Raw genomic sequence first — 24,372 nt, forward strand, 5'->3', positions numbered from 1 at the left:
CAGCGAGAGAGAGAGAGACAGCGAGAGAGAGAGAGACAGCGAGAGAGAGAGAGACAGCGAGAGAGAGAGAGACAGCGAGAGAGAGAGAGACAGCGAGAGAGAGAGAGACAGCGAGAGACAGCGAGAGAGAGAGACAGCGAGAGACAGCGAGAGAGAGAGACAGCGAGAGAGAGAGACAGCGAGAGAGAGAGACAGCGAGAGAGAGAGACAGCGAGAGAGAGAGACAGCGAGAGAGAGAGACAGCGAGAGAGAGAGACAGCGAGAGAGAGAGACAGCGAGAGAGAGAGACAGCGAGAGAGAGAGACAGCGAGAGAGAGAGACAGCGAGAGAGAGAGACAGCGAGAGAGAGAGACAGCGAGAGAGAGAGACAGCGAGAGAGAGAGACAGCGAGAGAGAGAGACAAAGAGAGAGAGAGACAAAGAGAGAGAGAGAGACAAAGAGAGAGAGAGAGACAAAGAGACAGACAGACAAAGAGACAGACAGACAGAGAGAGAGAGACAGAGAGAGACAGAGAGAGACAGAGAGAGACAGAGACATACAGAGAGAGACAGAGACAGACAGAGAGAGAGACAGAGACAGACAGACAGAGACAGGCAGAGAGAGAGAGACAGACAGACAGGAGACAGACAGACCAGACAGACAGGAATATAGGGAGAAACTGGGAGCCCTTTGTGAGAGCAGTTCTCTCTTAGCTGCTTTGCAGCCCCTGCACATCTGCAGTGAAAGGAAATAGGAGAGAACGTAAGGTAATCCCAGTATTAAGACCTGCAAAGTATATTATCATTCCTCTATAGCTTACCTCATCTCTATTCCCCTGAACACCTACGCTAATGCAGCATCTTGTCACAAACAGACAAACCAGACCGACAAACCAGACAGATGATGTAAGTAGAGTTCTGGGGTCGGGGAGGGGAACGCCAGTTCTGTGTGTGTTGCTAGGGGCAGACATGCAGAGCGGCTCTCCTGTGCATCCATCTGAAATCAATGCTCTCCAGGCCACAGTCCCCCACATAGTGCTTTTAGCATAGGACTCCATGATTAATTCATTAACAGGTCTCTCTCCCCCTCTCTCTCCCACCCAGTCTCCCTTCATCTTGACATCTCTACCCCCTCCATTTGATACATACACATCCCCCTCCACTCACATCACAAACACATGTGCTGGCATAGAGGAGTACTGCTGCAGTGTGTGTGTGTGTGTGTGTGTGTGTGTGTGTGTGTGTGTGTGTGTGTGTGTGTGTGTGTGTGTGTGTGAGAGAGAGAGAGACAGGAGCGGTCCAGAGGTCACATTAGAGCCCCTCTCTCTGCTTCTCTGGCCTGCTGGAGCCTCATTATCCATTCTACTCAACGCACCGCTCCAAGGGCCCTGCAGAGAGTGGACACACACACACCCTATAGGAGTACACATGTGCAGGAGCCTATTAAGTGCCTAGATGTGTATGGTTGACCCCCTCTTGCCTAAAAATATTCCACACACAGCAGTGGGTTCATTCCAGCCAACCTTGAAAGATTGCATTGCCAACATAAAGAAAAAAAACCTGACCCTAGACATCTCAATAATGACTCCAGGAGACCCCACAGCCTCCAGCCAACATTGCATTAACATCAAGACAACATTTGGACTGAGCTGTGGGGAAGCCACAGTCAGCCATCTCGGTTTCAATCAGGCCCAGTTTACAGACACACAGTCTTAGAGTTATGAATGCGGGCCCTGTGCTGTGTTAGAGGGAGGAGCAGCACTGTTTATTACACACACAGTTTCCAAAAAAATCAGCTGGAGATCAGTTATGCAATGAGCCCTGAGGAGGAAGAGCCTAGAGAGAGACTGCTGAGAACAGGGAGTTCATTCCACTGAGAGAGAGAGACAGAGACTGATGGCAAAACAACTGATAGGCGAGGACGACTAAGTGTAAGAGGAGAAAGAGAGTGCAAGAAAATGCATGTAAAAAAAAAAAAACAGAGGTAGAACGACAGAGGGAGGAATGAGGGGCTGTGTCCACGCAAGCCACATTCTACCATGTGAGCCGAGGCAAACAGGAACCAGGGATTCTGGGAGGGAAACTGGGCCACGTGGGGGGGGGGGGGGGGGGGGGGGGGGGGGGTCCAGCTGTAACGATCCAACCCCTCTATCCAAATCATTAATTCGTCTGCCTCAGTTCCACCTCTCCCTCCCCTCTCGTTCTCTTTCCAGCGCATATTCAGTCAGTCCCAACACCAGGGGAGGTTACAGTTTCAATAACCAAAACCCATTATGGAACAATTTGGGACATTCCGCACTCCAGTCAGTTACAGATCGAATGTTAAGTTACAGCCTCTTTTCCCCAGGCCGTTTCCCCAATTCACCCCTAATTCAAGTCCGGCCAGCTGAACTGACCGTGGCACCAGTTCACAGGCCGCGATAATATTCATAGCACCGCGTAGATAGAGTTGAATGAAGCAGTGGAAAGACACGGGGTACTGTACATGTCTGCGTGTGGCGAATCGGAGAGACAGGAAGAAAAGGCCTCGAACGACCGGTCACTTCCTGTATGCCATAAAGGCTTTAATTCAGTTGGGGACACCAGCTTCAGCACAACTCCAGAGGGGAAATACAAAACATTTCCTGATATTCTTCTGTCAGTTTCCGCTCGCTGACTCCGTCAGAATATGCACAGTGTGTGTGAGCGTGGGGGTCGGGGACTGTGCAAGTTCAAATCTGTGTGAAGCACGTCTGGGTGTGCGCGAGTGTCGCATTCTGTGAAGTGTGAGAGTCCAAAAGTGTAAATGTACTCTGTGTGTGTGTGTGTGTGTGTGTGTGTGTGTGTGTGTGTGTGTGTGTATAATAATATGAGTACTGTGGGGTGAAAAGGCTACAGGGAGGGAGCCCTTACCGTCCATCCCTCACTCCATGTCTGCTTAAAGGGTAACAACAACCAACAGAGCCTAGCTAGTAGTGATGTGGATGGGGTAATATGTTTGGAAAATCAAAATCGCAATATCGAAACGCAATACATACCGTATCGGCAACTAAGTATCGTGATATCGTATCGTGACGTCCCTGGTAACTCCCAGGCTACTAGTAGCTGTGGAACCTAAATGTTAAGTCACAGCACCGAGCTGCCATGAGTTGGCAGGCTAGCGGGCAAATTCATAGGCGGCAACAACAGGTCTGGATGGACGGAAACCCCTCAGGTCAGGGAGGTTGTGGATCGGTCTTGTTGAACTGCACATACAGACAGTCTGGAATGTTCCATTTAGGCTAAGGAATACAGGGGGGAACTAGCAGTGGTAGAACAAGAGGCCTTTAAGTTAGGTCTCGAACTTGTCAACTAAATGGGACTTTTTCCTCTGGTTTCCTTGCAAGCCTTTCTCCCTAGCTTTCCTCTGCTCATTTTTCATAAACTTTTAGGTGGAAACAAGTTTATAATACTTTTTCCTGTCTGTTGGGTTTTAGCTAGCCCCTGAAACTGGTGTCAGTCTTAGGCCACCTGGTCTCAGCGGTGTATGCCTGGCCAGTGTCCCCTCACGCTTAAGTCACACGTGTGGGGGTCCATTTAATGATTCACACGTCCCTGTGCTTTTTCCTTGTGCTCAGCCAGCCACTTACTGGATATCCTGTCAATTGTTATTGAGAACCCGTCGACTCCCCGAAGAACACACAGTGAAACACACACTACTGAATGATTTAAAAATGGCACCATAAAGCCTCTTCCGATTACAGTCAAGCGGTGCCGTCAGCACCCGACTGAGTTCACATTTCCCACTCCTTTCTTCATGCAACTGCCACAAGTGACATGCAGTTGAAAAGCCCATCACACACGGGTGGGAAAGGGGCCATAGGGTCAAGTTCATTGCATAAACCACTTCTGCAGTCAGACCCCCCCCCCCACAGTAGGGACAGTAAACACAAAGCTATATGACCTCTATACAGTGCATGTGTTCTATTGTGTACACTACCTTTGGTATAGAAAGTCAAGCATCTAATGGTTCTGGGTAGACTGAGGGCCTTGGTCCCCAAGGAGGATTCTACTACAGGTTACTTCAGGGCCCTTGCCCCACACCAATGACTATTTTGAGGGGAAACAGTGTCCTTATTTGTTAGTAATGACAAGGAAGTTTAACTATCAGTGTGACTCAACTATTCCAAGTTTGGTTACAATGTAGGCTAAAACAAGTTCAACATTGTAGCCACAGTTCAGTGCATTGGCTGTGAGGTGTTGACTAGGTGTCCAAAAATATATATATTGCCGTGTCAGTTATATAATTCACTTACATTTATCAACACGAAACAACATGTCCTGTGTGGCATTGGCAACTATTCTGTAATCGCTATCGGCAAATGGAGTTATACTTGTGGGCAATTAATTGCTGCAGTCTTTTAGCTTGCGCACAGAAATGCATCCACTCTGCATTAACATGTCTGTCTGTCTGTCTGTGTTCATGCCGGCGCGGTAATGGTTGTTGCCCAGCCCCACTGATTTTAACAATGTTTCCAAATACTCATTTACTGACGCAATGCCAAAACCTAATGGCTGAACGACACTAATATATTACATGTATTCTTGACATAAAACTACTAATTACTTCATCACACACACACACACTACTCTGACCCCAAACAGAGTCGCATTTCATTACAATAATCAATAATTTAAAAAGGACCACCCTTTCATTTGGGCCCAAGGGTCACAGATGTCACCAACGTCAATTGCTATCAACCCCCCCTCCCCCCATCACGGTCAATTTCAGTAGAGGCATTCATTTTTAAAGCGGCCCTGTCATAGGGATTATGAAACAGCAAGTCTCAATGCTGGTGGTAACATGGTGGAGCAGGTCCAAAACTGGGTTCGTTTCAGGCTATGTAGCATTTTAGTTATTAAAACCAAGAACCTTGTTTTAAATGTGTGCAACCAAGGGGGAGAAATTGTAGAACTAACTATTATGCACTATTTTCGCGTCTTGGGAACAATCTCAATGCACAATAGTGCATGCCATGTGGGTAAATTCCTTGACGTTAGCAGGTTTATGAAGTCCCATGCCAGTTATCTTTGGCGTCTGGATGCCACAATATAAAAGCAGGATCAGACTTGAAACGTACGCAGTTGGTTTGACTCAAAGACACAGAAAGTTGCGCTGCGAGTGTAGCCTATTCATCAAAAATGTAAACAATGAAACAATCCGCCGTAGATCAACTCAGGCCAGGGCCCACCACTTTCTTCTTGTTTCTTACCTTTGTATCTCTCCAGAACATCTTCGTACGCCTGGGCGAATTCCTTTTCCTGGGAATGGTTGGTCGGCAGTAAACCCGGGATGAAGCCGGCCATGGTGCCTCTGTTACCGGTGGCCATCAGCCGAATGGCCCACTACCGCAGTAATCCAGGACGGTGGATCCGGGTCCTCTCCTCGCCAACGCAGCTGTCAAATCCGTTTAGCTTTGAAAGCCACGGTGGATGTGCTGCTCCTCTCCGGTGTTTGCTTATAAATGTAGCAATTCGCGAGGCCAATTAATTGGTTGGTAGACGCAAACGTGAAGCGGCTTACTTGACAAGTCTAGTCATCCCTAGTTTGCATGCAATATGTGAAAAAAAAATATGCTGCAGAAAGCTCCAACCTTGGTTTTATCCTATATAAAATAAACGTCTGTCTATGTGAACGTTACAGCCTACTGATATTTAATTTATCGACCCATTATTGTCCAATGTGTCCGCCGAACCACAATAGCAGGAGCATCGTTCGCCGTGTTCTCTGAACTCAACCTCTTCAGCTACCTTCCTACCCGGCGAATATTTTTTTTATGTGCGTGCGTGAGCGCGCCCCTGAAGCGTGTCTGCGTAATGGCAAGTCGGGGTCGTAGTGGGCTGGCTCCTTCCGAAATCAGAAGAGAGGCTCCACTGAAATAGTATCTGGACGCCGGTTCGTATATCCCCTTTTGTCGATGTCTTTATTCAATGAAACCGCTTTAGCGTCTCTGAATGCTTCTTCCCAGCACAATGGCCGCTTCTATAAAGCCACGGTTTGTGTGCTGCGACTCTCCGCCTGCTTCTCTTCCTCCCTCTCAGGTTTCTATATTCTCCCTGGAGTGGCTGTCATCCATCCCTCTCTACCGGCCATGCCAGAAACCTACACCGGAGGAAATGTATCGCTGTAGGTCAATAGATGGCTGCGGTGGCACACATGTGCGTAAAGTAGGGTTGGAGCGCCCCTCGGTGGTATCCCGACCGGTGTAACGGCACCTCCTTTTACACAAAAAGATGGCGTGTCCAGTAATCAGTTTGGAGGATAGTTGCTTTTGTCTTGGGCTGAACCCGCCATCTAACGGCAATGGAATGTAATGCCATGCCAGTTGAGACCTTTAAAGGACCACTGTTCCAACCACAATCCACACCCATCACAACCGTTTAAAAGAATGTGCTGTATTTCCTCAATCTCTCACTTCTTGCATGGAGACTAAAATCAAGATCGTAATTTAGGTCACTCCTTTCCAGAAAAATAAGGGCACACAATGAGGCGGCTGGCTGCACAGCTACCACTGCACATTGTGTGTCAGGGTGCAACACCAGGACATACAGGTGAAGCCAATTATTCAATAAAGACACAAGAACATCAATAGATATCAATGGGCTGGATCCATTGTCCTCATATAATCTCAGGTGAAAGATCCATAACATCCCATAGACCTAATCCTATAAGTGGCTCATCTATAGCCCAGTATAATCAATGAATGGCATGTTCACAGTAGCCTATACCATCGACAAGAGGTAAGGGGATCTAGACAGGTGAGACCGACGTGTGTTGTGTCCGCCGTCCATAAAATGGGAGGCTGTGTGTAGTATGTGGAGGCTGTGTGTAGTATGGGGAGGCTGTGTGTAGTATGGGGAGGCTGTGTGTAGTATGGGGAGGCTGTGTGTAGTATGTGGAGGCTGTGTGTAGTATGGGGAGGCTGTGTGTAGTATGGGGAGGCTGTGTGTAGTATGGGGAGGCTGTGTGTAGTATGTGGAGGCTGTGTGTAGTATGGGGAGGCTGTGTGTAGTATGTGGAGGCTGTGTGTAGTATGGGGAGGCTGTGTGTAGTATGGGGAGGCTGTGTGTAGTATGGGGATGCTGTGTGTAGTATGGGGAGGCTGTGTGTAGTATGGGGAGGCTGTGTGTAGTATGGGGATGCTGTGTGTAGTATGGGGAGGCTGTGTGTAGTATGGGGAGGCTGTGTGTAGTATGGGGAGGCTGTGTGTAGTATGGGGAGGCTGTGTGTAGTATGGGGAGGCTGTGTGTAGTATGGGGAGGATGTGTGTAGTATGGGGATCTCAGAAGTCCAGACAAATGCATCAGTAGAGGGATACCTGCCATAGCTTTCTCCAAGCCCAGCCTTACCCTGACCAATACTGTACTGTCATAGTGCTTCCTAGCCTGACCTGACATCAACCGGACATCACCTCTCCGTAGCCAAGAGCTGTCATGCATCATCAGCATTTCCTCAGTACTGTGAATAATGCAGACATGACTAGTAGAAGACCAACTTTATAATCCATCCGCAACGGATTCGTTCAGTCGGAATATTATGGAATACGAAGAACATTACTAAATAAATAGGGATAAGAAAGACTTATTTTTGTCCCCGAAACGTAGGAAGCGAGGCAAAGAGGGAGTGAGAAATGGAGAGAAATAAAGCGACGCTAACTTCCCGATGAAATTATTCAGAGCAACTCCATGGAGATATTTTCTTTCTCTCGTTCCTTTTTCTCAGACATGTCTTGTCAGTTTCTCTCTGTCAACCCCCCCTCCCACCACCACCCCCCACCCCACCTCGTCTCTCTTTCCAAACACACACATACACATCCAACAATCCACAGCCATGAAGGCTTTGTATGAATTCAAACACACAAACCCACACAGTGTAGACCTTCAGCCGTCAGACCTGGCAAGCACACAGACACCACACACTGAGTTGAGTCGCACTGACTGAGTCTAGAGATTGGCACATGAATGCAAAGCAGGACAGCCAGATGTTGTTGTTGACCGTCCATTGGCTCCCGCAGCAGTGCACACATACGCGCACACACACAGACAGTCACACACACACATACTGTAAACCCACACACACACACACATAGACAGTCATACACACTACTAGACAGTCACACACACACATACTGTAAACACACAGTCACACACACACACATACTGTAAACACACACACACGGATCACCACCAAAACAGACATATGATACAGTAATATAGACGCAAAGAGTAGAAGAAGGGGTAATAGTGATGGGAATGACCTCAAGGAGGGTGACGTGACTCGGATGACATTCAGTTTACGGTACATCGGTAGATCCACTGACTGCTTGACCACTGTTATCATTTTAAGGATGCAGTTGTATAGTGTTTCTTCTTCCTGTATGTAGGCTATTCATTGATAGCTCCTGTACTTTGGCATACAGACACCTAGCATAATCCTTCACAGGATATCCTTCCAGATGAACATGGGTTCACCCCAAACGGTTTGACATACATTACTGTCTAATAAGATTCCCTCGGTGAACACAACCATCGTTACCATCATCAGATCATAAGAATAGCTGATATAGTCGAGACATAGGATATCCCACCAATCACATAGTGCCTTCAGAAAGTATTCACACCCCTTGACTTTTTCCACATTTTTGTTGTGTAACCGCATGAATTTAAAATGTTTTAAGTTGAGATTTTGTGTCACTGATCTATAGACAATACCCCATAATGTCAAAGTGGAATTATGTTTTTAGAGTAAAAATATACGGAATTCACCATTCAGTAGGGTAGGCCAAATACAAAGGCCAAATACATACAATACCCCATAATGTCAAAGTGGAATTATGTTTTTAGAAATGTTTACAAATTATTAAAACATGAAAAGCTGAAATGTCTTGAGTCAATAAGTATTCAACCCTTTTGTTATGACAAGCCTAAATAAGTCCAGGAGTAAACATGTGCTTAACAAGTCACATAATAAGTTGCATGGACTCTGTGTGCAATAATAGTTTTTAACATGATTTTTAAATGACTACCCCATTTCTGTACCCCACACATACAATTATCTGTAAGGTTCCTCAGTCGAGCAGTGAATTTCAAGCACAAAGACCAGGGAGGTTTTAGAAGGGCACCTATTGGTAGATGGGTTAAAAAAAAAAAAATACATTGAATATCTCTTTGAGCATGGTCCAGTTATTAACTACACTTTGGATGGTGTATCAATACACCCAGTCACTACACAAATACAGGAGCCCTTCCTAACTCCAAGAGAAAGGAAACTCAGGGATTTCACCATGAGGCCAATGGTGACTTTAAAACAGTTACTGAGTTTAATGGCTCAGTTGGTAGAGCATGGCACTTGAAACGCCAGGGTTGTGGGTTCGATTCCCACGGGGGACCAGTACGGAGAAGAAAAAAAAGTATGAAATATATGCACAAATATAAGTTGCTCTGGATAAGTGTGTCTGCTAAATGACATACATGTAAATATGAGAAAACTGAGGTTGGATCAACAACATTGTAGTTACAATACTAACATAAGTCCAGAGTGAAAAGAAAGACACCTGTACAGAATAAAAATATTCCAAAACATGCATCCTGTTTGCAATAAGGCACTGAAGTAATACTGCAAAGAAATAACGTTTTTATCCTGAATACAAAGCATTATGTTTGGGACAAATCCAACACAACACATCACTGAGTACCACTATTCATATTTTCAAGTATGTTGGTGGCTGCATCATGTTATGGGTATGCTTGTCATCTGCAAGGACTAAGGAGTTTTTTAGGATAAAATATACGGAATAGAGCTAAGCGCAGGCAAAATCCTAGAGGAAAACTTGGTTCAGTCTGCTTTCCAACAGATACTGGGAGACAAATTCACCTTTCAGTAGGGTAATTACCTAAAACACAAGACCAAATATACACTGGAGTTGCTAACCAAAATGACATTGAAAGTTCCTGAGTGGCCTAGTTATATTTTGGACTTAAATCGACTTGAAAATCTATGGCAATATTTGGCTGTCTAGCAATGATCAACAACCAACTTGACAGAGCTTGAATAATTTTTAAAGAATAATGGGAAAATATTGTAGAATCCAGGTGTGCAAAGCTCTTAAAAGAGACTTAACCAGAAAAACTCACAGCTGTAATTGCTGCCAAAGGTGATTCTAACCTGTAGTGACCATTGCTTATCTATTATTAATGATAAAATAAAACATCTTTGACATGAGTGTTTTGTGTAGATCATTGATTTAAAAAATGACAATTAAAACCATTTTAATCCCACTTTGTAACACAACAAAATGTGGAAAAAGTCAAGGGGTGTGAACACTTTCTGATGGCACTGTACCTCAAGTCAGTTTCTCAAACTCGGTCCTGGGGCCCCCAATGAGTGCACATTTCGCATGTCGCTCTTGCTGCTGGTGAGTCTCTGATCCACCTCTACGCAGACGACACTATTCTGTATACTTCTGGCCCTTCTTTTGACACTGTGTTAACAACCCTCCAGGCGAGCTTCAATGCCATACAACTCTCCTTCCGTGGCCTCCAATTGCTCTTAAATACAAGTAAAACTAAATGCATGCTCTTCAACCGATCGCTGCCTGCACCTGCCCGCCTGTCCAACATCACTACTCTGGACGGCTCTGACTTAGAATATGTGGACAACTACAAATACCTAGGTGTCTGGTTAGACTGTAAACTCTCCTTCCAGACTCACATCAAACATCTCCAATCCAAAGTTAAATCTAGAATTGGCTTCCTATTCCGCAACAAAGCATCCTTCACTCATGCTGCCAAACATACCCTTGTAAAACTGACCATCCTACCAATCCTCGACTTCGGTGATGTCATTTACAAATTAGCCTCCAAAACCCTACTCAATAAATTGGATGCAGTCTATCACAGTGCCATCCGTTTTGTCACCAAAGCCCCATATACTACCCACCACTGCGACCTGTACACTCTCGTTGGCTGGCCCTCGCTTCATACTCGTCGCCAAACCCACTGGCTCCAGGTCATCTACAAAACCCTGCTAGGTAAAGTCCCCCCTTATCTCAGCTCGCTGGTCACCATAGCAGCACCTACCTGTAGCACGCGCTCCAGCAGGTATATCTCTCTCGTCACCCCCAAAACCAATTCTTCCTTTGGCCGCCTCTCCTTCCAGTTCTCTGCTGCCAATGACTGGAACGAACTACAAAAATCTCTGAAACTGGAAACACTTATCTCCCTCACTAGCTTTAAGCACCAGCTGTCAGAGCAGCTCATAGATTACTGCACCTGTACATAGCCCATCTATAATTTAGCCCAAACAACTACCTCTTTACCTACTGTATTTATTTATTTTGCTCCTTTGCACCCCTTTATTTCTATCTCTACTTTGCACCTTCTTCCACTGCAAACCAACCATTCCAGTGTTTTTTTACTTGCTATATTGTATTTACTTCGCCACCATGGCCTTTTTTTATATTTTTATTTATATATATATTTTATTTGCCTTCACCTCCCTTATCTCACCTCACTTGCTCACATTGTATATAGACTTATTTTTCACTGTATTATTGACTGTATGTTTGTTTTACTCCATGTGTAACTATGTGTTGTTGTATGTGTCGAACTGCTTTGCTTTATCTTGGCCAGGTCGCAATTGTAAATGAGAACGTGTTCTCAATTTGCCTACCTGGTTAAATAAAGGTGAAATAAATAAATAAAATAAAAATGTCTTTTTCCCTAGCACTACACAGGTGATTCAAATAACCAACTCACCAACTCATCATCAAGCTTTGGTTATTTGAATCAGCTGTGTAGTGCTAGGGCAAAAATCCAAACGTGCTCCCAGGGGGGCCCCAGGACCGAGTTTGGGAAACCCTGCCTAAAGGCAAGTCTGCCAGGATCTTTAAACAGGGACCAAATCATTACTTTCCCGTTATAGCCCCATCTAGTGGTCATCGGTGCCAACTACAACTTTCTATCTGATCCTGCATGATAAAAGAAGCACTGATGAAACATGATGAAATGTGCTAGTCATCTTTGTTTTAGCACGCCGAGTCCAGCTGCAGACAGTGAATGTGGCGTATGAGACATGCACACACACACAAACACACACTATGAGGCATGTTGCCTCACTACAGAAACCCAGTTTCAACATTTTAGCCTATTGCATTTTTTTACGCACTGATTTACCCGCTAAGTGGCTAATTTGTCGCTAATGTTGCAAAGCACCTATTATGGCAGAAGATTGAATCAGGTCTATGAATACATATAGCCCCTTGGCTTGGGTTCTCAGAGTGTTCTGAGGTTGTGTGAAAAGGGCCTCTGTTGACGTGTGTTTTAACTAGCCGACATAATTGACTTATAGCGAGGCATTCCGGCTCCGTTTTCCCATTCCAAATAGCTCAGATCCACCCTCCCTCTCTTTCTCTATGTTTGCCCTCCACATATACTCTCTCTCCTTTTTACATTTCATCATTAGTCTTCCTCCCATCCTCCCCGTTTGAACCTTGCCCCTTTTCCCTGTCTGCCCTCCTTCCATCTTCCTCTCTGTCCATTCTCTCTTTTTTCTTTTAAATGTGGATTTCTCTTTGGGTTCAGTATATCCCTCACTCTACCTTTTTCTGTGTCCACAAACACTCTTTCTTTTCTCCAACTTCAATTCAAATTCAAATGCTCGCTCTCTCTGTTTCACTATTTGTTTTGGCCGCTTTTTCTCGCTTTTCCAGTGTCTTTCCTGCTCCCTTCATAGCCATGGAAACCAGGAGTCCGGGAGAGTGTGCATGCAGGTCGCCATGGCAACAGGGGAATGGGGAGGAGTCAGGCTAGGAGCTGTCCTTTGCGCTGCCTGGTGAAAAATGTTTGAGCAAGAGCTCAGGCAGGCAGTCGCCTAGACACGCCTCAGTTCCATGCAGGCACCTTATGTCTGGGGCCTGAGTACATACTGTATGTACATACATTTCCCCCACCGCATTCATTCTGCCTCCATCCGACATTCGCACACACTCATTTCATATGCACGTTTACACATAGGCTATACAAATCAGCAAATATCCAAATCCCTCAAGTCAAGACAGTTACTTGAAAATAATTCAATAAATAATCCACAATAGCAGGACAATTTTGAACTGTTTTGAAAAGAATGTTCCAATTCATGAGACAAATGTAGCTTTTGTTTCATGTAACATGCTTATGCTCCTCAGCTGATCCAATTTTCACATGCCAATCTGTCACAAAACTTAATTTGGTCAAATGAATTACATTCAATCCAAATATATTATAAAATGACCAGACATGCTAATATAAACAGTCACACTGTTATACTAGTTTATGTTGATTCACACTTCATCCTTCATCCTCAATTGCATCCAAAATGAAAACCAAAATATGAAATATTGAATAAAAACGACACCACACAACAACTTTTGTTGCCAATAGCGTCAACACTGTCAACACTGATCCAAAATATCTCTCACATAATCAAATTACAACAGTAAGACAAACACAGCCTTTCCTCTGCCCACTCACACACACACACACACACTCGTACGCACGCACTCTCGCACGCAAGCACACACACACACACACAGCCAAAACCCTGGAAGGCTGGCACCACAACACATCAGGACAGTTGTGAATTCCAGCTCTTCAAACCAGGAGACGGTCAAATGACCAGTACGGTCAAAACCTCATAAACATGGGTTCAAAAGAGACAAAAGGGTTCAAAAACAAGACACATGTCACAACCGCTTCAAGTAAACAGGCCACCAAAAAAAGACCTGTTTGTAGCTTTAGCATGACAGTTTCGTTTCTCTCACACTCCTTTCTCTTGACCTCTGACCAGGAATTGGTTGAGTGCCTCCTCTCTCCCCCACACTGGTTAGTATATACAGTTGAATTCTGATAAGTTCACACAAGTGCAAACTGTGTATTAAACCTGTGTTTAAAAGTTAACAGTGTTGAAACACTTTAAAATGTTTTGTTTAAGTGGATTGCAGTTCACCAGTCCCAATTTAAATGTATTATTTCCGATGGCTCAGTCCGGATTTCTGCACGATTCACAACAGTTATCAGGACCTTCTGTTACACACCACATCAATCCAACTCTTTGTATGCATCTCTTTTAGCCCACAACAATCCCACACACTGGTTGAATCAACGTTGTTTCCAGGTCATTTCAATGAAATGGCATTGAACCAACGTGGAATAGACGTTGAATTTAAGTCTGTGCCCAGTGGGACGCTGATTGTGTTTGTAAAGAGTAATTATAGTAACAGAAATAGCAGGTTGAAGAGCAGCTTGCATGCCTGAGGAAACAAACGCGGCATACATAACCATTCCCTTTTCACGATATCTTTAGTCGCTCCTTCCGTCACAAACACTTTACTCCCTTATAAAACCCAAGCTGGAACAATGGCAGGTTCACTGATGAATTTTTTTTTTGAAATCCTCAAGCCATAAACCTGACAGATTATTTTCTCTGATGTATTTGTAGCGGTATCACAACCCTTCAGTAAAAGTACAGTACACTCTGTTTAAAAATATATATGCCTAGTTGCTGCCAATTGTAGTGTTGCTATGATATATGTTTTGTTGCACTCCCAACCCACATCCACATACATAGAGGGATAGAGGGATGGGGAGATGTAGCCTCATCCTCACCACTCCCTCCCATACAGCACAATCATTACAAAGATAGCTCTTTTTTCAATTACATTAGACTAAACAATATTCCAATGTGTAATAAAATGCTTGACATTGTAAGGAAAACATTGCCACACATTTGCCTTCTGTCTTCCCCGAATTGATGAGGACCATTTTCAGTTCCCATCTCTGCAGGTATACCCTCTACAGGTGAGAAGTATATACATCCCAAATGTCTTACCTGCAACACGCACCACTGCCCTCTCGGCCGGGTCCAGCACAGAGTTGTGGGTTTTCCTCTTTCTCCTCTCTCCTCTCTCATGTCTGGACGGTCGGTTCCAGGGTAGGGTGTCCCCAGAGGGGCCTTGGAGTCCGGACGGGCAGGGGGACAGAGAGCCCCCCGAGCGCTCGCTACGCAAAGACCGCTCGCTCCTCTCGCTAGCGTAGGAGCGCTCGCTCAGTGTCTCCTCGTCCGAGGACTCCATCACGCCGTAGGGCTGGAAGAAAAAGAGGGAATGGAGTAAAAGAGATGGGGAAGAGAGTGGGGGAGGTGGTAGAAATAAGGGCAGGGTAAAAGGGGGGAAGAAAAAAGGGAGGACAGAGAAGAGAAAGAAAGGAAGTATGAGAGATAGGCAATGCTGTATAATTCATCATCCACAGTGTAATCTGGCATCGCTCACAAATAATGCAAGGCTTCTTGTAATTCGTTTAAGTCACCTTGGTTACAACACGATGTGGTAAACTAATGGTGACGACGATAGGGAGGAGGATGGAGGTTAACAGAACTGCCAGGTCTCAATGACGCTCAATGAGTTTGACGAGTTCAAAGTAATATGACAGCAGTAATATGACAGCAGAAAACCATTACTCAACTTCAAGATGAAGATGATTGACATAAAGGCAAAGAGGATGGCTAGACATCACAGCGTCACTGGAGCGGTTGTGAAACCACACCACACTTCAATCAATAGTCAATGGAGAAGGACAGGAAAAGGACGAAATCAGGACAATTGAGCATCTTTCAAGCAACCTTGGCGACAATCAAGAGCAGTATGACTTCCATTACTCTACATTCATAATAGATGATTGACGGGTGCGTCTTGGGGTCATGATGATGATGGTTCAACAGACATCGCTGCTGAGTCACTGAAGTAATGATGTGGAAAGACCAAGGGACAGGTTGATTGAATACCCTCGCTCCAGATTCTATTAATACAGTCTGGGTCCTGGTCGATACTGGATTCTCTACTCGAGTCATGCAGAGAGAGGCGCTGAGGAGCACTGAGTTCTTCTGTGATCAGCAGCATGTGGATGGGACCCACGGGAGCATGGACTAGGGCTCTGTCCATCATATTGGGGATCAATACCACTGACCTCAGCACATTGGTGTCTGGGGACTTTGAATGGGTTTTACTGTCTAAAGGCTGTCTAAAGGCTGACCCAGTCATGCTAAATGACTGACGCGATTTGATTCTGGTTTTATTCAGCTATTTTTCAGACCAGACCTTTGCAGTTTTACGTCTCATGAGGATCCTAGTTAAGCACAAAACCACCACGGTTTTCCATTTTTATCTAAATAAGGAAGAGTATTTAAAAAAAAGAGTTTTGGCCTTCTATCCATAATTTTGTCCTTCTATCCAATTTGCAATTGACTGAAATTATACAAACCCCCTTACTACTATAGCAGTGGTTAGGTAGTGGAAATATTTCATTGATATGTGAGTAGTAAGTCAAACAAGCTAACTACTATTTCCATCTGTGGTAACTGTGGTGAATTTCCCTGTACTAGTCTAGCCCTGGGCAGAATGCCTGCCCCACTTCCTCCAGCATGTCCCTTCCCAGCATCCTCAGCGTGCCGTTGGATCACTCAGTTTCCCTGCTGCTGCCTGACAGAGTGTTGGTTCTGAGGCGACCGGAGCCAGTGGTGTATAAATAGAGACAGAATGGGGGATTCAAAGCCACACTGTGTCATTATGCCTTCGTGTGGCATCGCGTGAAAGGAAGACAGCTTTTGAAAGAAAAAGCTGAAAAGTCCGAAAAAAATCTGAATTATTCAATAATTACCTTTCCAAAACAGCCCCCTCCTTTCTCTCGCTCACAGTCCTCTTCCCTCTCTATCTTTCAGTCTTCTTCCCTCTTTCTCCTCCCTTTCTGTCTCAGTTCTCTTCCGTCTCCCCCTCTCTCTGTCTCTGTCTCAGTCCTCTTCCCTCTCTCTCCCACTCTCCCCCCGACAACAGCTGTTGGAGTTGCACCATGTAAAGACGCAGAACAGTTGACTGGGTTGATTTATAAGATGTAACGAGGCTTCCGGATTTGCATGGCCATGGATACAGGGTGTTCCCATCCACAGCTGAGACAGAGTGATTCCAAAACAGCATTCCTTCATAGTCTATGGACCGATTTACCGATTAACAGCTGTTGAAGCCTCATTGATAGTTGAACAGATAGTAGGGTTACCTAGGCATAAAGGCATATAATCAACATGGTTTTGTGTACGTGCATGAATGATCTTGGAGACAGTTGAGCGATCCTCATAGATATAGGCCTCCAGCTATGAGTAACACTGACTAGACTCTCAACCCCGACTCACTGGCGATTCAGACATGCTCCGATACAGAAAGCCACTGTCAAAAGTCACTGCCATTGAGGTGCTGCTGGAGTTGACTGTCTGAGGGAATGAACATGGGAGGGAGAGAGAGGGAGAAAGGAGAGAGCGTGTGTGTACTCCATATGCAGGTTAGCGTTTTTTTCTTGTTCTGGAGGCAGCTCTGCAGAGTGGTCACTAGCTAGCACAGCCACAAAGTCAGAAAATCAGATTTTAAACTTAACCTTAACCCACACTGCTAACCCTAACCTTATATTAACACAAAAGAGTTATATATTTTTTAAATAAATGTTTAGAATATAGCCAATTTTGACTTTGCAGCTGGCCTATCTAAGGGGAAATCGCTCATTTCTGCCTCCAGGACAAGAATCATGACAATAAACGTCAACCTGCACTGCGCATATGTGCGTGTGTCAAATCAAATCACATGCGCCGAATACAACAGGTGTAGGTAGACCTTACAGTGAAATGCTTACATACGAGCCCTTAACCAACTATGCAGTTTTAAGAAAAATAAGTGTCAAGAATATACAGTTGAAGTCAGAAGTTTACATACACTTAGGTTGGAGTCATTAAAACTTGTTTTTCAACCACTCCACAAATGTATCATTAACAAACTACAATTTTGGCAAGTCGGTTAGGACATCTACTTTGTGCATGACACAAGTAATTTTTCCAACAATTGTTTACAGACAGAACAACAGCAAAGGACCTTGTGAAGATGCTGGAGGAAACAGGTACAAAAGTATCTATATCCACAGTAAAATGAGTCCTATATCGACATAACCTGAAAGACCGCTCAGCAAGGAAGAAGCCACTGCTCCAAAACCGCCATAAAAAAGCCAGACTACGGTTTGCAACTGCACATTGGGACAAAGATCGTACTTTTTGGAGAAATGTCCTCTGGTTTGATGAAACAAAAATATAATTATTTGGCCATAGTGACCATCGTTATGTTTGGAGGAAAAAGGGGGAGGCTTGCAAGCCAAAGAACACCATCCGAACACCATCCGAACCGTGAAGCACGGGAGTGGCAGCATCATGTTGTGGGGGTGCTTTGCTGCAGGAGGGACTGGTGCACTTCACAAAATAGATGGCATCATAAGGCAGGAAAATGATGTGGATATACTGAAGCAACATCTCAAGACATCAGTCAGGAAGTTAAAGCTTGGTCGCAAATGGGTCTTCCAAATGGACAATGACCCTAAGCATACTTCCAAAGTTGTGGCACAATGGCTTAAGGACAACAAAGTCAAGGTATTGGAGTGGCAATCACAAAGCCTTGACCTCAATCCTATAGAACATTTTTGGGCAGAACTGAAAAAGTGTGTCAATGCAAATATTCCGGGTAGCCATTTGATTAGCTGTTTAGGAGTCTTATGAATTGGGGGTAGAAGCTGTTAAGAAGCCTTTTGGACCTAGACTTGGCGCTTCGGTACCGCATGCCATGCGGTAGCAGAGAGAACAGTCTATGACTAGGATGGCTGGAGTCTTTGGCAATTGTTAGGGCCTTGAGCAGCTGACATACCAAGCGGTGATGTAACCAGTCAGGATGCTCTCGACGGTGCAGCTGTAGAACTTTTTGAGGATCTGAATACCCATGCCAAATCTTTTCAGTCTCCTGAGGGGGAATAGGCATTGTTGTCCCCTCTTCACGACTGTCTTGGTGTGTTTGGACCATGAGAGTTCGTTGGTGATGTGGACACCAAGGAACTTGAAGCTCTCAACCTGCTCCACTACAGCGCTGTCAATAAGAATGGGGGTGTGCTCTGCCCTCCTTTTCCTGTAGTCCACGATCATCTCCTTTGTCTTGATCACGTTGAGGGAGACGTTGTTATGCTGGCACCACACTGCCAGGTCTCTGACCTCCTCCCTATAGGCTGTCTCATCGTTGTCGTTGATCAGGCCTACCACTGTTGTGCCATTGGCAAACTTAAGGATGGTGTTGGAGTCGTCTTGGTGAACTGGGAGTAGAGGAGGGGACTGAGCATGCACCCCTGAGGGGCCCCCGTGTTGAGGATCAGCGTGACAGATGTGTTGTTACCTACCCTTACCACCTGGGGGCGGCCCGTCAGGAAGTCCAGGATCCAGTTGCAGAGGGAGGTGTTTAGTCCCAGGGTCCTTAGCTTAGTGATGAGCTTTGAGGGCACTATGGTGTTGAACGTTGAGCTGTAGTCAATGATTAGCATTCTCACATAGGTGTTCCTTTTGTCCAGGTGGGAAAGGGCAGTGTGGAGCGCAATAGAGATTGCGTCATCTGTGGATCTGTTGGGGCAGTATGCAAATTAGACTGGGTCTAGAATTTCTGAGATAATGGTGTTGATGTGAGCCATGACCAGCCTTTCAAAGCATTTCATGGCTACAGACGTGAGTGCTACGGGTCGGTAGTCATTTAGGCAGGTTACCTTGGTGTTCTTGGGCACAGGGACTATGGTGGTCTGCTTGAAACATGTTGGTATTACAGACTCAGTCGGGGACAGGTTGAAAATGTCAGTGAAGACACTTGCCAGTTGGTCAGCGCTAGCTCGGAGTACACGTCCTGGTAATCCGTCTGGCCCTGCGGCCTTGTGAATGTTGACCTGTTTAAAGGTCTTACTCACATCGGAAAGCATGATCACACAGTCATCCAGAACAGCTGATGCTCTCATGCATGCTTCAGTGTTTCTTGCCTCGAAGCGTGCATAGAAGTTATTTAGCTCATCTGGTAAGCTCGTGTCACTTGGCAGCTCGCGGCTGTGCTTCCTTTTGTAGTCTGTAATAGTTTGCAAGCCCTGCCACATCCGACGAGCGTTGGAACAGGTGTAGTAGGATTCAATCTTAGTCCTGTATTGACGCTTTGCCTGTTTGATGGTTCGTCGGAGGGCATAGCGGGATTTCTTATAAGCGTCCGGGTTAGAGTCCCGCTCCTTGAAAGCAGCAGCTCTACCCTTTAGCTCAGTGCGGATGTAGCCTGTAATCCATGGCTTCTGGTTGGGGTATGTACGTACGGTCACTGCGGAGACAACGTCATCGATGCACTTATTGATGAAGCCAGTGACTGATGTGGTGTACTCCTCAATGCCATTGGATGAATACCGAAACATATTCGAGTCTGTGCTAGCAAAACAGTCCTGTAGCTTAGCATCTGAGTCATCTGACCACTTCCGTATTGAGCGAGTCACTGGTACTTCCTGCTTTAGTTTTTGCTTGTAAGCAGGAATCAGGAGGATAGAGTTATGGTCAGATTTGCCAAATGGAGGGCGAGAGAGAGCTTTGTCCGTGTCTCTGTGTGTGCAGTAAAGGTGGTCTAGAGTTTTTTTCCCCTCTGGGCTCACATGTAACATGCTGGTAGAAATGAGGTAAAACTGATTTAAGTTTCCCTGCATTAAAGTCCCCGGCCACTAGGAGCGCCGCCTCTGGATGAGCATTTTCTTGTTTGCTTATAGCCTTATACAGCTCGTTGAGTGCTGTCTTAGTGCCAGCATCGGTTTGTGGTGGTAAATAGACAGCTACGAAAAATATAGATGAAAACACTCTTGGAAAATAGTGTGGTCTACAGCTTATCATGAGATACTCTACCTCAGGCAAGCAAACCTTGAGACTTCCTTAATATTAGATTTCGTGCACCACCTGTTGTTTACAAATAGACACGACCGCCACCCCTTGTCTTATCGGAGGCAGCTGTTCTGTCTTGCAGATGGACGGAAAACCCATCCAACTGTATGTTTTCCATGTCGATGGTCAGCCACGACTCGGTGAAACATAAGATATTACAGTTTTGAATGTCCTGTTGGTAGGATAGGTTTGATCGGATCTCATCCAGTTTGTAATCCAATGATTTTGCACGTTGGCTAATAGGATTGATGGTAGACCCACTTGTCGTCGGATCCTTACAAGGCACCCCGACCTACGTCCCCGATATCTCTGTCTCTTCTTCATGCGAATGGCATGGATTTGGGCATTGTCTGAAGTAAATCCTTTGCGTCCGAGTCGTACTGGATAAATAATTTTTTCTTTAACGAGGTGAGTAATCGCTGTTCTGATATCCAGAAGCTCTTTTCGGTCATAAGAGACAGTGGCAGAAACATTATGTACAAAATAAGTTACAAACAACGTGAAAAAACACACACAATAGCACAATTGGTTGGATCCCGTAAAGCAGCAGCCATCTCTTCCCGGTGCCATAGACCATGTGTGTGTGTGTGTGTGTGTGTGTGTGTGCATGCGTGTACGAGAGAAAAATCTATGATAATGAGACGATATGTCATCATCTGATCATCTCACCACAAGCAACATTTACAGAAGAGCAAACTACCTTATCACTTTTACCAAGAGGATGCTCTCCTAAAAGAATGCTGGGGTCGGGAATGGAAGCCTGCATTGCTCTCAGGGAAGTACTCAATGTATCCTGAGAAATCTGTTTTATTGGTTGTTCCGAACGAGGCAATTCAGAGGGAAATGGCCAGATGCGATTGAGTAAACACAGACAGACAGACAGACAGCTGACAGGCAGGCAGGAAGGGCAGGCGGACAGGCAGGCAGATACAGACGGACAGTACTGACATACACTGTCTGACATTACGTCCATTTATTTTACAGCAAAGACAACACAGAACAGTGCCACCTCTGTGACATTTTATTCCATATAGTTTCATGGTGGTAGTTCCCTGATTCTTGAATATTTAATGAAATAAGGGGGCACTGCAGCTGAAAAAAGGACTGAGTAGTAGACATAACATTTGGCAACGAGTGTGAAGTGTCTCACGGAATAGGAGAAAAATATGGTTCTGGTTTAAAACGGAACATTGATGACTACTTGATTGTTTATTTACTTTGACTAGCGTGGGCTAGACAGACAAACTGACCGTGTTAGCTTATGATTTATGATCAACACAAGGCTGCTCACAAAAGGAAAAGCCATCTGGTGTGTGAATCAACGGGGGACCCCTGAATCTTGCTTTCACCCCTAGCAGATTTTTGCTATTTTCCAGACAGCCTTTGGTGTGAGGAAGGCTGAACATAGACAACTTGTGTAAAAACAGACTATAAATATATAACATTCCTTGATGCCGCTCTAGAGATGTATTTTGATGAATGCACGGTCCCCATAGTATTATCACCTGTAATTAATGGTCGATCAATGACATTATCGTAATCAGGGACACCTACTTCTATTCAGAAATCTAAGCTATTGTAACATAAATTACAATAGCTTGAATAACCAGCTCTTGCATATGGCTATGGACTAAACGAAATAACAATAGACCATAAGAATGTTATGCTCTGTAGAAGAAGGGCTGATGTCTGTTGTGAGGAAAAGAGAAGCAAGTGCTTTAATATGTAGCGGTAAAGGTATGCATTTGAGCATCGGTCCTATTTGGAATTGTCGTGGGGAACAAAGTCAAGGAGCATACTGGAGCTATTTGTCCACACTGCCTGCAGAACGGGCTAATAACGTTCATCCGTCTGTGACATGGGTGTTTTGTGTCTCTCTCATTAGTAGAATAACATTGTTAGGCTGTTGGACCTAGAAACCCTTCCAACCCCTTTTCATTTCTCATTTTCAAGCACAAAGCACCTAAACCAGTAGTAAGCATGGATAAAAATCGATTTTGATAGGCATATGGGATACCTTATATTTTTATATAACCAAAAAAATAACAATTCCCTATACATCAGTATGTATATCCTAATAGATTAATTAGACCAATACTTTTATGAATTACATAAAGATCGATTTATCACTATGCAATTAAGAACAGATATTGGACATCAGGCTACGGGAATACTTTTACCACATCGGTAATTAAAATGCAACAGAAAACCAACCATAATACATGTATTGTATCATATGTATTTCACAATCTAAGACGGCTGTCAATATGATTCAGATTATACATGCTGTGTTCCGCGACACCGAAACCTTACCGGAGAATAGCGGTCCCCGAGTCCGAATATCCTATTGGATTACAGAGACAGGGATGCTGTGGCTAGAGTGTCCCTCCTCACGACAACCTTCTCTCCTCTTTCGGACGCACGTTTAGATACAGACTGTCTGATCAGGGCTGCGACTCAGCGGTTTGTACCGAACCGGGACAAGGAAGAGATGAATACCACGACCGTGAATCGTTAATGGCTGTCTATTCCCCTCCTTCCTTCTCCCTCCTTTTTTCCCGTTATTTCCTGTCTCTACAACCGCCTCGCTCCCTCCCTCATAGCTGTTGGAGATTTTTATTGTCGAGAAAATGGAATTTCAGTGTGTTCCAACGTCATCTGGGGCTCAGCAGCACGATTCGCGCACGGGCAACTGGCACGACGCACGCTATTTTTTGGAATGGGCGTTTACATTTGGAATATTTGTGGATGCATAGCAAACACGAAAGAGCTGTGTTTAGCTACTGCTTTTGCAATAGGTTTTGCATGTGATCATATTAATCCTTAATCCATTGATCTATCATCCCTGTTCTCCTATTTCTCCTGACCCCTCCTCCCCCCCATCTCCAATATGTATTTATGTAACTGAGTTTTGTAGGTTAGTTTGTAGTTGCAGGACCTTCCCAGTCCTACAGGAGAGGCCAGTTTGTCCGGCCGGGAGAAAAGCTTGTAAGAATGACCCTCCCTCCATCCGCCGAGCCGTCAGAGAACGCGACGGAATGTTGTCCGACAGTTCAGGATTAACTAGGCTCGCTGCTGATGTTTTAATCAAACAAAGGCTAAATGAAATTCGGTGTGCCTTGCCAAATGAAAAGCAGTGCAATTTTGCAACCTAGACTGGAGACTTGCTTCAGAAGGTAGCATAACTTTGGGCTGTAGAAGGTAACAACATTAGACTGCTTAAATGTACTGATAGGCCTATAATAAAGTCTCCTTTTACATTAAATTAATCAAAATAAGGGAATAACGCATTTCTGTAATTGGCAATAAAACAGGTCAACTGCAAGGCAATAAAGTAGCACAAAAGGCCTATAGTTTTGTAAAATAAAATCCCGTGCTAACCAGACAGGCCAAAATCCCCTATCCCAAAAACTTGATTAAAACCTTGTGATGACTAGCCTAGATCTATCCCATATTGTTGCTTTTCACCTTGTCACACGGTATAGATATAGTGTAACCCCAGACTCTGACGTGATTCAGAACAGTAATGGTGTAACACTTTGGCGTGAGTCA

The 24,372-nt window shown here is 44.8% G+C and overlaps 1 protein-coding gene across 1 annotated transcript in view; it reads right to left on the minus strand.

The window, feature by feature from the left end:
* The window catches only part of LOC120022370 (microtubule-actin cross-linking factor 1-like), a 273,215-nt gene extending 258,109 nt beyond the window's left edge, over positions 1-15,106 (minus strand). The window contains exon 1 of the mRNA XM_038966262.1: positions 14,863-15,106. Within this exon, the coding sequence (XP_038822190.1) occupies positions 14,863-15,106 (244 nt within the window). The remainder of the gene's footprint in view (positions 1-14,862) is intronic.
* Positions 15,107-24,372: the final 9,266 nt, after the last annotated feature.

This window comes from Salvelinus namaycush, chromosome 27 (genome assembly GCF_016432855.1).
Source record: "Salvelinus namaycush isolate Seneca chromosome 27, SaNama_1.0, whole genome shotgun sequence".
NCBI lineage: Eukaryota > Metazoa > Chordata > Actinopteri > Salmoniformes > Salmonidae > Salvelinus > Salvelinus namaycush.